At 52.3% G+C, this 12,163-nt stretch overlaps 4 protein-coding genes across 4 annotated transcripts; 1 reads left to right on the top strand and 3 right to left on the bottom strand.

The window, feature by feature from the left end:
* Window positions 1-1,320: 1,320 nt before the first annotated feature.
* Window positions 1,321-2,445, bottom strand: COCSUDRAFT_60409 (hypothetical protein; the record flags this gene model as incomplete). The annotated part of the gene is made up of 4 exons (XM_005642695.1): window positions 1,321-1,351; window positions 1,515-1,738; window positions 2,086-2,288; window positions 2,433-2,445. 4 exons carry the CDS (start codon window positions 2,443-2,445, stop codon window positions 1,321-1,323), a joined length of 471 nt encoding a protein of 156 aa, XP_005642752.1.
* A 132-nt stretch (window positions 2,446-2,577) lies between these two features.
* Window positions 2,578-5,811, bottom strand: COCSUDRAFT_49329 (hypothetical protein). Its single transcript, XM_005642694.1, has 6 exons — window positions 5,543-5,811; window positions 5,174-5,353; window positions 4,911-5,004; window positions 4,141-4,553; window positions 3,754-3,883; window positions 2,578-3,436 (listed from the first exon to the last, which is right to left on the bottom strand). Exons 1-6 carry the CDS (start codon window positions 5,549-5,551, stop codon window positions 3,069-3,071), a joined length of 1,194 nt encoding a protein of 397 aa, XP_005642751.1. The 5' UTR covers window positions 5,552-5,811; the 3' UTR covers window positions 2,578-3,068.
* A 945-nt stretch (window positions 5,812-6,756) lies between these two features.
* Window positions 6,757-8,994, bottom strand: COCSUDRAFT_20883 (CDP-diacylglycerol--inositol 3-phosphatidyltransferase; the record flags this gene model as incomplete). The annotated part of the gene is made up of 7 exons (XM_005642693.1): window positions 6,757-6,993; window positions 7,372-7,533; window positions 7,894-8,041; window positions 8,431-8,438; window positions 8,495-8,573; window positions 8,679-8,763; window positions 8,931-8,994. The coding sequence occupies 7 exons, from the start codon at window positions 8,992-8,994 to the stop codon at window positions 6,757-6,759; spliced, it is 783 nt and encodes a 260-aa protein (XP_005642750.1).
* A 536-nt stretch (window positions 8,995-9,530) lies between these two features.
* COCSUDRAFT_60406 (hypothetical protein) lies at window positions 9,531-12,044 on the top strand (the record flags this gene model as incomplete). The annotated part of the gene is made up of 6 exons (XM_005642692.1): window positions 9,531-9,703; window positions 9,903-10,105; window positions 10,424-10,614; window positions 10,846-11,137; window positions 11,407-11,540; window positions 11,844-12,044. 6 exons carry the CDS (start codon window positions 9,531-9,533, stop codon window positions 12,042-12,044), a joined length of 1,194 nt encoding a protein of 397 aa, XP_005642749.1.
* Between the last annotated feature and the right edge of the window lie 119 nt (window positions 12,045-12,163).

Here is a 12,163-nt window from a genome sequence, read left to right as displayed (position 1 = left end):
GACTTCCATCGCAAGTTTTAGCGTCGCATAATACAGCAGGCAAATCGAAAACGCTATGGCAGTCCATTCGATGATAAAAGCGATCATGGCTAGCCTCCAGGTATTTGGTGATTCAATGAAAGATCAGGTGTCGACTCATTTTTACTCACTGAAAGCAGCCGGCAAGGAAATCCCTTCCTCTGTTGCGATCGACTTCTGCTGGGATGATCACCTGAGGCAGGCACGTGCTGGCATTCTGCCAGAGGGCGTTCGTCTCTTGAGTGATGTCGACACCAGCATCCCTCTTTCAACAGATCTCACATCAACACCATTACCTTGTCCGTTTGGTGCTTTCAAAGAGCACATGTCAAGCTTTCTCTGCAGTCTTGTCTGTTTTGAGACAAGTTTGGGCGCATCACGATGGAAGAAATCTTACAAGCCATAATCTTTCAGGGTTCAGGTTTTATATATAAATACAACATACAACTAACACTGGAGTCACCAAATCCTAGACCAGAAGATCTTCCAAATCAACCCAGCAAATCACACTAACATTGAGGCCTTGTAAAATTGGCTGGGATCTCTATTGCAATATCCTTCAGGTGATCCTCCATTTTCCTTCCCTGATGAGACACTCTTTGCATGCCCGGCACGTGCACGCCCTCAAGTCAGTCTCACTGCAGGCGCCTTCTGGATACATCCACTCTGTCCTTCCCTTATCAAGCTCCCCAACTTGGCAAGCCTTGCCCTGCGCTTGCATGGCTTTCACCAGATTCCATGCACCGCAATTGCAGCTTCTCCACCTCAGCAACAATTTGGTCAGAGTCCGCGCTAATCCCACATGGGAACTGCAATGCAGGCGAAGCTCTCCATCCGTATCAAGCACAAGAATGGTCAGACTTGGCAAAACTTGTAGATCAAGCAGAATGGCAGATTTTGCAGTCTCCAACATGAGCACCGCAAGATTCATGTACTCAGCACCGAAACAGAATTGGAAAAGCTTTGGCAGAAGGCACCACCACCGTCTTTCTGGATCTGGATAGTAATTGTCTCGCAGATCGACAAGTGTCAGGTTATGCGGCGGAATAACAGTGTACATGAAGAGAATGAAAGTTGGATCTGTGTCTGATATCTCCTCTATGTGATTGTACAAGGCAGACGCACTTCCCTGAACCCCTCTCACTTGCAACCTGCTGCCATCACATTTGTACTCAAGTAAGCAGTTGGTTGCCCTGAACACTTTGAGGTGAGCATTCTCCAAAGCAACTGCGTACAAAGCCTTAAGGCAACTGAGATTGAGGGAAGGGACTACCGCCAAATCCTTGTCAGTGAAATTGTTTCCTATGCAAAGCGTTTCCAAGCTGCAGAGATTCTGCAGAGATGCACAAAGTGCATCCTCCAGCCAGTAGCGAGTTGACAATACCAAGTGTTTGACCCCAGAGATTTCCGGCATGCTCATACCGCGGTCGACATTCTCGAGACCCCATGCCTCAAGGTGCAACAGGCTAATATTCGGTGCCCTCTTTAAGACAAACTTCAAGATATCTGCCACGTCATTATCGTCATCGGAGTCGTCCCCTGTGCTTATCTCCAGCTGAGTCAGCTTCGTCAGGGGCTGCACCTCGTTGGGGTCTGAGCTATCCAATGTTGCCTGTGTCTCTTTGTGCATCTTGTTGTGCGGGGAACAGAGTGACAGCGTTTCCACATCTGCCCACCTCCGGGCAGCCCAGGGCAGCTCGCCGGGCACATCCAAGTACACCTGGAAACAGCAGAATTTGTAATTATTATATCACGTTTTCCTGCCAAAAGGCAAGGTGCGTCCTACAAACAAGCTGCACCTAAAGGATGCCACAATCCTAACCGTTGTTGGACTCGCCAGATCCAAGCAAGACCCCAATTGTGGGCACGATGGTTAGGATTTCACCCCGGTGCCAGCCGGGGCCAGCTCCAACAACCCGATCAATAGGTGTACGAGTAGTCTCGGACCTGGTTCTTTGAGACAGGCTCTGCTTCTTGTTAGTGCTTGTTTGGAGGTACCGTATAATGTGTACATTGGTGGGGTCTTTTCTTCGAAAAAGGAAATGCAGAAGAGATCAGAACGCTCACATGCAGAGCTGTGATTGGCGCACAGCAGATAGAAATGCAGGCCTCCTGAGCGGCTGCCCAGTCTTCTGAGTCCGGCGCGTGGCGCTGAATCATGCCCCAGGCATCTGGCGGCAACTGAGGCAAAGGTGCTGGGGCATTGACGCTCTGGCGGATTTCAGCGGCTGGTGCTTCTGCCTTTGGTCTGGCCCTTTGCTCCACACCTTCTGCAATCAAGCAGGCTTTTTTCACCGATGTCCATGTGACAAGATGCCAATGCTCAATCTGGACACTGTGCAAATATTTGGTTGGTGTTTTTCCTCCATCTGTTCAAAGTGAGGGTGTGAGGAGATGAGATTAAATGATTTCACCAATCTCCGCCATACCTGCGCATAATACTTCCGACGTTCTGCGGCTGCTGTACGATTTTGCTGCCCTTCTTGACGTCGAAAACAGCAAACAGCAGATTGCATCCCTTAGAGAGATGAGGAACACCATAATGTCATCCGCAAAACATTTGGATCTTGTCTCTTTACCCCCACGTTTTGGTTTGACTGCCATCGTTAAAGGTTTGATTATTCTCGTCCCGCTGTGTCAAAAGCAGGAGAGCAGCCGATGTCAGGAATCATTTTAACAGGTCTGCTCAACCAGCTTGCGTAGAAAAGAATTCGTTCGTTTCCAAATCAGGCATTGACTGTCGATTTGTCTGAATCGCATATCACTCCCTTTAGGGTCAACCTCAACTTATTTACGAATGGCTAATAACCTGGACCTGCACGTGACTAAATTACAAGCAAACTACATTCCTTGCATCAAATCTGAAAGTCTGGAGCTGCTCTTTCACCTACTCTACATGTTTCCAGTACTGAATCTATGTCACATATCTGTCAGGTCACATTCATTTGTACCGTCTCAAGCATTTAATCCACACCCCACCACTGGACTTCCTTCACCCTGAACCCCAAAGATTTATCCCTCAACCCCCTATCTGCTTTGATCTATGAAGTCTATCCAGCTACAGCAGTCACCGGTGCAGCCGGCGGCGCTGCAGAGGACACATCTGCTGCCGTGGGCGATGCAATGCCCGTAAAGCCCTGCGCAAGGCCCCCCAACAGATCCCCGAGCGGGGGGATCGGCAGCCCGAAGATGGACGGGGTCCCCCCCGCAGTGGCGGCTGCCGGGGTGTCCGCGGCTGGGGCCGGCGCCGGGGCCGCCACCGCCGGGGGTACCGCATCCCCCGTCGCTGTCAGTCCGGTGGCGGATATTGGAGGGTCCTCCGCCGGAGGACACTTGGGCAAATAGCGGCTGCACATCTGCTGCCGCGTTGCCGCCGGCAGAATGCCGGTTATGAACTTGCAGATACTCAGCGCCAACGCTGCACACCACAGAAAAAGTATACATGTTAGCACAGCTGATCTGCACCTGAGGTAACTTCATCCTGCACATATTTATGTTAGTGGGGTCAGCAGGACTGGCCAAGCACAGGAATGGTCTCCAGTGGATTCTCAAGGCAAGGGGTAGGCCGCAAAAGCTTTACAATCGCACGAGAAGGATTGACAGGCAATCATGTGAATTAGTACACCTTGAGGCACCAGCCTGCCCTGTACTTTGAGCACTCTGTACTATGCAACCACAGCAGGGATGGTAAGAAACGTATTCTACAGGGCACTATGAAGAAGATGGGGGGCGCACAGTTGTTAGAGCCGCTGTCAGAGCACTGCAGCGACGAGGAGGCGGTCCTCGGTGCAGGTGACGTGATCGGCGCAAGAGCCGTCCCAACTATCAGCGTGTCAGCCCCGCTGCCCTCCTCAGGTGCTGGCACCTGCGCACATGCATTTGCAAAATTCAGTAAAGGACTCCTACCTTGTTTTCGTCGCATTTCCAACTCACACTTCCTGCAGTACTTGTCACTGCAAAGCAGCAATGCTTTCTAGCTGCCAGATGGGGATTTCCTACATGCAGCTCAGGCATTAGTCTCTGGATACAGCTGCCCCGTAGGGCACATATTCTCCTCTTTCTGCTTCACGCAGAATTAGAACAGACCAGAGTTCAGACTCTGGTTCAGACCAGAGAGCGCACCAGGGCGGGAGCCTCAACAGGCACGAGCGCAGGAAGCGCCGTTGCCACCGGCCCGGCCTCAGCAGCCGGCGTGCGCGTCGGAGCAAACGTCGGCTGCGGCGTCGGCACCGGCGTTGGCGCGAACGTCGCTTCCGGGACCGTACTTGCGGCCGCCGGGTCCGTTACGGGCGCCGCCGCCGCTGCGGTCGGGTCTGTGGCCGCCGGCGCTCCCGCCGGCGCCGCGGCGGGGTCCTCTACGGGCTCGGGCACAGCCATAACGGACTCGGTGTTTGCGGCTGCGGGGATGTCGGCAGAGGGGCCGAGAGTCTGGCTGACAATTTGTGCGCCGATTTCCTGGTAGGCGGGAGGCAACGCGCGGACTTGGTTTGCCCAGGACAGGCCTGCCCTCGGCGCAGCGGCCGGCTCACCTGTTCCTGAGCACCCGCAAGTTCCAGTCAGCTGTCGGAAACGCATGGAATATGCACAATGCCTCAACTTGACCCATTGGAGTGAATGTGCTCGCCCTTCCGAGCAGGGCAACACAAGCAACAGTGCGACCCCTTGCAGAAAGCCCTTAGCCTCAGTAGTTACAAATTATAATGAGGGCAGCATTGGGCAAACAAACAAGCAGCCATCAGGAGCCGGCATGCTGCCGCCCGTGCCTTAGTCATCTTCCTTCAAGCATTAAGCAAGCAAAAACCAGGAGACAGCTTCTGCGGGTTCTTGGTGTGGGATGTAGGAATATCGTGCTGGCTCGGGTTTTTAATCCCTTTGCAGGTCAGGGGAGGTACCTTCATCATTGGCCTGTGTGACGCTGCTGGCCCATCTTGCCCTGACTGGCGCTGGCGAATTCCCGCTAGCAGCTGCCGCCTCAGGAGCAGCGGCCTGTGCAGATGTTTGAGACAGTTAGCTGCAGCCAGAAGCTCTCTGATGACCATTTTTCGACTGTCTACCTCCCTACAGTACCCAAATCTGAGCATGCAAGGTCAGGCACTAATGGTACTGGAATTTATGCGGTATTCGTCGGGAGGAGGTGTGTAGAGGTTCTGGTTACCTTCGTTGTGCTGTCGCTGGGTAAGACAACATCTTGGGAAGAGCCATCGTCCACAAGAGCGGGAGACTGCTGCAGGATTCGAGCGCCAGTAGCTGACCTTAAGCAAGCCATTCCAATGATCGCCAACAGTAGTACTGTTGAATGATGTATCTTCCATCGCACGACACCGAGATCCTGCGGCTACACGAAAGGTATTCTGTCAGCACGTCTTGCGTATTTTCTGTCATGCCTCACTTGAGGTTGGAGGAAACTCCTGCTGGAAGCTTCAATATACTGTGCGTTTTCCATTAAGACCTGGAAAACTTGCCTATCCATGCAGGTACTCAACATGATATATGCAGGCTCAAGAAGTTGGGTAGGCGATCGCACCTTCATCATAGATCGCCCGCCGAGGAACGATGTGTCTTCGCTGTTTGATTAACAGCCGAATACTTCCCGGAGCAATCTGTCTAAGAAATGAGAAATCTCCGAGAAATGGACTCGACTTTATCAGGCCAAGGGTAGTCTCGGAGCTCACTGTCCGTCACACTGCTACTTCTCGGTGCATTCGGCAACGACAGAAGCTTGGCGAGCTCGTCTTAGGCAGTCAGAGGCTACTCAAATCTTAGACACTTGAGTGGGTATCTCCTTTATCGATTTGCACCCTGTTCAAAGTAAATGGTGTCGGAAATTGTTAAGACGTCCCGGACTTCTGCGATTATGGCGCGCCACCTGGCGTTTCGAAACCTACAACCAGAGGAAAAGTGCCAGTTGTTGCAAAAGATTGCACTTGAACAGTTTCGGAGATTATATTAGTCAACGAATCCCTATTGTCAAAGGATAGAGCAGGGGCCTTCATTATCGTGCTGCGCAGTGGAGCCTGTGGGTGCCGAAATATCTGCTTTGAGGGATCTGGACCCCTTCGTAAGCTTCTTGCTTAGACTTACCTACACAATCCAACTTTATGCATGCAGTAATAATTTTGCCTTCATCCAAGACGGGAAGCTCGGGTTGCTGCCATGTCCACGAGAGGGAGTTTTGGGTTCGTGATCCAAAGCATCACAAGTACCAGGCTTTCGGGTACATTGTAATTCATGAGAGCAAACAAATTTCCATACAGTGGATTGCTGAATGAAAACTGCACGTACGAGTCAAATAGAATTCTTCAAGTCTTCATCAGTGCTACGGTTGACCAGCTCTCACACAAATCTCTCAATGCTGCCATAATCACAAGAAACTGGAAAGCAACAGTCACGCCTCTACGTTCACACAGCACAGGCCCTCGAAGCCTGTTGCATACAGACACCAACGCTACATTGCACTTAATGCCTATGTTTGCCCTGCCGATGTACAGCACACAGCCTCAGCATACACATAGAGTCAGCTTCATTTTCTGCCAATTGCTGCGCATGTGCCCAGTCACACTGGCACCCAGAAAAGAACCCCCACAAACCAGAGAGATATAGATCACATGGTGCCGGCCAACACAGGGGTTAGTAGAGTCCCTGTCTGTTGCAGCTTGCTGTCAATGCCTGCCAACATTTCATGTAATGTGGCTGATTACATAAAGTCACAAATAATCCCCCACAACAAACAGCACACTGTCACTGCATCTTTGACAGGGCATCAAGCGCCTCCTGTGTCTTCTTTTTGCTGCGGCTGTCCTGGTCCCTGTCGGTCGCCACCAGCAGCTGCATGGCTGAGCGCAGCTGCACGCAGTTGATAAACTGCTTGATCACAAAGCCCGGCACTGCTAGGACTGCCACCACTGCCGCCAAGGGAACGCTCTCCGCCTGCGCCACGCTGCCTGCAGCCACATCAGGCGCCACGTCAGCCAAGCACTGTTCCACCTACCACTTTGTAAAGACTGTTGGGAGCCACCTGGGGCTCATTGGTGTTAAGGGCAGTCTGGGCACTGCCGGCAGACATGTTGCGAGTAACATTCAGATAAACAATAGTCACACAAGCAACCACCCTTGCGATGCGAACCACCAGAGCTCTTGTTAAGCTGCCTTGATCGCTCCCCTCAGGAGACAGAGCAATACAGAGACAGCGGAATACAGGCATGATACCTGCACAGGCCGACTGCAAGACCCGATAGCAGAATCTCCAATCTGGACATAGCCTTCACTGGCAAAGCATAACAAGTACCTCGATAGTGCAAACCCCTAATCCAGTGGGCTTTCAGGGGTGCGCGCACCGTTGAGATGCGTGCGGACAGCTGCCGGCAGGTGCAGGGGCACAAGGGGCGCGCGCTGGTAGCCGGGGAAATGAAGCAGGTAGAGCGAGAGGTACAGGATCTCGCAGCACACGCAGCAGAAACCCATGAACAGGCGCTGCCTGTAGTAAAATCGCACCACAGCGCTGCGGCTGTCCGTGGCCTGCCCAACAGTGTAAAGAACATAGTTCAATTGGGCAAAATATTGGCAGGGTCACAACTAGGCCGCAGACACCCAGCAAGGAAAAGCTACCCGAGCCTGCCGCCCACCAGACACACTCATTTGCAAAGCAGCAAGCATGATGATGACTAGATATCCAAAGATATGCAACTTGTCCCGGCAAGCTGCCAGGCGATGCTAAGAGTTTCGATTTTGCGTGCTGCACATTGCAAATACGTGAGAGAGAAGCCTTAATGCTGCTACTTAGCTGCGGCAACTCCCCGTCCTCTAAATCCCAAGGCCTCACGTGACTTCTCGGGAATTGTAACGCGTGGAGGTCTACAGCAGCAAGGATCCACCCACCTTGTGGGTGGAGGCGCCTGAGGCCATGGTGGCGTACATCTGGAACCAGTGGCTGAATATGTCCAGCATCAGCAGCGCCAGAAACCCAAAGTACCACCTCGGGCTCAGCATGCCCAGGATCGCCAGCAGCCCCGCCGTGGACAGCCTGCTCACACCCCAAAGAGCTTGGTTTGATACTTTTATAAAGAAAAAACCACTCGCACAATTTTGGTAAGGTGCGCCGAGTAATGCGCATAATGGCTTGTGGTAGGGCCAAGATTTCTTCGCAGAGGTGAAGCAGCATCCCACAGCAAGCCTGCCTTCAAACACAGGATTGCAAAAATAATCACGGCAGGCACCCGCACACAGCGTCAAGCAGCATAGTCAGCTTGGAAATAACCCCCCATTAGGAATTGCCAATATTGTCAGGGTTGTAGGGGGGCGGTGCACAGGTTCCCAGATCAAATGACAGTGATCTGCATGCGGCTTGTGCGCATTAACATTGACTGCAGAGGACATCATGCCGGCATATTGCCCTTGGGCGAAAATGCAGCACACTGCAAGGCCTTCACATGCTTACTCAGTGCTGAGAGGGTGAATCGAGGGCTTGCCTGTCTGTAACCATGTCCAGCACCTGGCCCAGCATGGTGGATTGGTTGAGCATGCGCGCAAACCTCCCATCCAACTCATCGCACACAAACCTGCGCAACGGACCAGGTTGAAGGAAAATGCTCATCACTGCTGGGACATACAGTGCATGGGACAGCAGCAATGGTTGCTGAGGCAAGCAACAGGCGTATCCTCACCCAAAGAAATAGAAGACAACGCAGAGAGTTGGGCTGCGCAGCGCAATGGCAAAGGCGCACAGAGCGCTCAATATCCTCGCATAGCCTGCACAACATGATTATGGTGGGATGTGCATTAATTGATGAATGTAGCAATATGAGAACGGTGTTGCTCAACTCCTTGCTGTGCCTAGAAAAGTGCACAGCTCAGAACATCTCAACCACAAGCAAGTTGTCAAGGCCCGCTGTGTGAGCGATTGGGCAGCGAGATACCGATGAGATTTGGCACGAAGAGATATTGGTTTCTGTGCCTTGTTAAAAACCAATGCCTCGCCATGTCTTCAGCTTCAGACTGTCCTTCTGTTGTTTGCTACTATCTATGAGGTTTATCCGTTGTCCTGAACTTCTTAGACATCGTTTTTACAGATTCTGTTTGATGCATCCTATTAGTCTTGTTCTGTAATGTTCAATTTCTGATGGCTGTCGCTGTACTTTGAAGGCGATCACGATGATGCACAAAAGCATTAGTTGCTGACGTGGTGCCACGTGTCATCGTAACGCCCGAGGTTGCGATTGCGGTCACACTGGTGGAGGTTTGGCGTTCATTCTTCCTCAAGATTTCCTTCGCAACTATTCAAAAGATTGTCGATGTTCTCCAGCAAAACGTCCTTTTTTAAGAATGCCTCGGTTGATTTTGGCAAGGCATCTATTGATCTGATCTGTGCTGTCAACTTCGGAAGGAACACAGGAGATCGTCTGACATAGTTGCACATAATATTCGAAATAGGTGCAGTTTTCAGCAGTAGAAGAATCTCGAGAATCCTACCTGAACTCGTGGGATGGATCACAAGTATGGTGAGTCAGGCTGATCTGATGTCCACAAACCGCGATGGACGCTACGACACTGGACGCCCCGACACTGCAATATCTACAAACAGTGAGTTTGCCGAGTCGCAGCAGCAATCTCGTCCCAGGGCCCTGTTGTGTTGTGGATTCGGCCACATATCAAAGCCCAAGAAGTCAGGCTACAAGCAGCTTATAAAAAGGTGCGCTTCTCAAGCACAATTTGTCATGTGTATAACTGTAATCTGCTGGCTTTCATCGCCACATCTTCAACGCAACCTGTTGGATTCGATCTGAGCTCTTCCCAGCCTGCCACAAGGCCCAACACAGGCACCCCTTGTAATCACAGAGAGCACCCACGAGGGATACATTTTCACCATTTGAGGTGATCCGCTGTTGCAGGCTGAAGTCCCATTTCAGACTCACGGTCCTAGAGGAAGCGGAGCAGTCGCTGGGGGCCTGTCCAATGGAGGGTTACTCACTGTTAGTCATCGCCTGCCCGCGCCACCTCTTCACCCAAGCAGACCTTGCATGCGCGCACCACTTTGTCGGGACCGGCGGCTGGCTGCTTGTGACTGCCGAAGCCGGTGGCGACGCACTCTCAGGTGACTGCGCTGTCCAATCCTTGAAGTCTCTCCCTTGTGCTCCTAAGCAGCACACAGCATAGTTGAAAGGCTGCCATGCCGAGACAGGCACTAAGTGAGCCACCGAGGGAGCAGCTTTCTCTGCTCTGCAAGGAGCGCCAGAGATGACTTTTGAATACAACACCTGCCAGCTCGTACCCTGCACCTTGGTCATAATGTTTTGCGAGAAAAGCGGTTGAAAGGTGTTTGGTCGGCAAGGCTACTTTGCATTGCTGGGACTTGTCCTTTGGGCATACAAGCAGTGACAGAAGAGTCAGGCAGGTGTTGTTCCCTGTCCAGGCAGCAATCTGGACGAGCTGCTGGTACCGTTCAGCATCGCAGTGGAGTACATCACGGTGCTGCGGGCCGTGCCGGGAGACGCATGCATGCACCCGACAACTGCATGCATCGGCGCGGATGGGGTCGTGAGCAAGTCTTTGTTGGCTGCCTTGGAGAGGCGGCCGACCACCCAGCAGGCAGATAGCTACATGGTGAGTGGTCAGACAGCAGCTTCCAATGTGGAGAGGATAGCCTTTCTTCTCCTATGCGCCTGACACTTGTTTGACCTTTTGCAACAATGATGCAGTTGCTGCCTATGAAATGCGATGCAGGTGTTGCATCTTCTTGCGTGATAGGAGAGGTACTGTTCTGAGCAGCTCAATAGGCCTGCCTTGCATCTTCAAGCCATTACTCAGAGCAATGTATTGTGTGACTTCCTGCAGAGACCCTCAACAGCTCTGTCAAAACGCCTGGATTATAGGCCCTCAACAGCAGCGTCCCTCACCCCCTGGCCTCCGGGCAGCCCAGCTGTCCGGCCGGGCACGGCGCTCCGGGCAGGCGCCGCGGCCAAAGCAGGCGCCGGGCCGCATTCAAACTCGAATCCAGGCTCGGCTGACGCTGCCAAACCTGGCGTGCAGCTGGCGTATGTGAGGGGTGCACCACTGGGTGTTGAGGCACCGGCGGTGCCTGTTCTGGCGACTGGGCAGACCTGCAGCCCAACCCAGCTGCCTATAGGTCAGGCAAACATCTCATTAGCGCTGAGTTTTAAGTGTTGAAAACTTGTTTGTGTCAGTGGACAACGGGGTCATGATTGATCAAGTGTGCTTGATCGTGCCAAGTGCTTTGGCAGCAGATAATCCATCAAATAGGAATGCATTGCATTGCAAATTGAGGGTAGCATTGCACAGTGGCGTTTGGAAGGGGTGAAGTGCTTGTACTGTAGTGTGAGAAAGTCCAATGTTTCCTGCAAGATGTCATTTCCAAAGTTTCGTTGGCGTGTTCAGGTGCGGTGTGGAGTGGCGAAGAGGGCCAGGGCCGTGTGGCAGTCCTGGGTAGCAGTGCGAGTTTTGATGACACAAATATCGGCACCCACTGCAACGCTGCTCTGCTGGATTGGCTGCTTGCCTGGCTGCAGCATGTGCGATCTCATCACCTATTACTTTCTGTTCTTTCTTAAAAATTAGTAACTTCTGATCAATATGGAGCCTGTGAATAGCGGCCCTGCCCTTTAGCAATGTCTGCTGTGGGACCCCCTGTGGCGATGAATAATTTGCAGATGATACCAAAAGTGAATGCAAGATACACAAGGCAGTGCCAGCGCCTGTGTAGGAGAAATGCAGCCTCGCGGGTTTTATGATATGTTGGACTTCGAGAGACTGGCAAGTAATTGCGGCCTGTCTTGCACTAACGTGACAAGAATGGAAGCCCTCTGCTTTTTCAGGGAGCAGATGCGGAGACACGACTCAACAGCACAGCAGCGCTGGCGGCAATGACCAATCTTGGGGACATGAGTTTGTCACCGGACACGTTTGCGCTATCAGAGCGGCTGCGCCCCTGCTTCCCACAAGAGCCTGAGCTAGCCCATGACTGGACTCTTCTTCTGGACCGCACTATTTACTGGCCAGCTGTTGACACGCGGTGACAGTGCATGCATGCTTGTTGCTTGGGACAATTTCGTGGTCAGGGGCTTGTGGCATGCTTTTTGGTAAGTCTTAGGGAAATGGCGCAAGCAATAGGTGTGACGGGCTCGTTGTGTGCATA

This window comes from Coccomyxa subellipsoidea, assembly GCF_000258705.1.
Source record: "Coccomyxa subellipsoidea C-169, whole genome shotgun sequence".
NCBI classification, from domain to species: domain Eukaryota; kingdom Viridiplantae; phylum Chlorophyta; class Trebouxiophyceae; family Coccomyxaceae; genus Coccomyxa; species Coccomyxa subellipsoidea.
The sequence above is the reverse complement of the archived record's forward strand: the minus strand, read 5'-3'. Positions and strand labels throughout refer to the sequence as shown.

Bases quoted from the DNA above. Each gene is read 5' to 3' on its own strand.
- COCSUDRAFT_49329 (XM_005642694.1), bottom strand. The intron at 3,884-4,140 runs GTGCGCTCTCTG...GCATGTGCGCAG, and splicing joins CTGTTGAGGCTCCCGCCCTG to GTGCCAGCACCTGAGGAGGG. The intron at 3,437-3,753 runs GTGCGCCCCCCA...TGTGGTGTGCAG, and splicing joins TGACAGCGGCTCTAACAACT to CGTTGGCGCTGAGTATCTGC.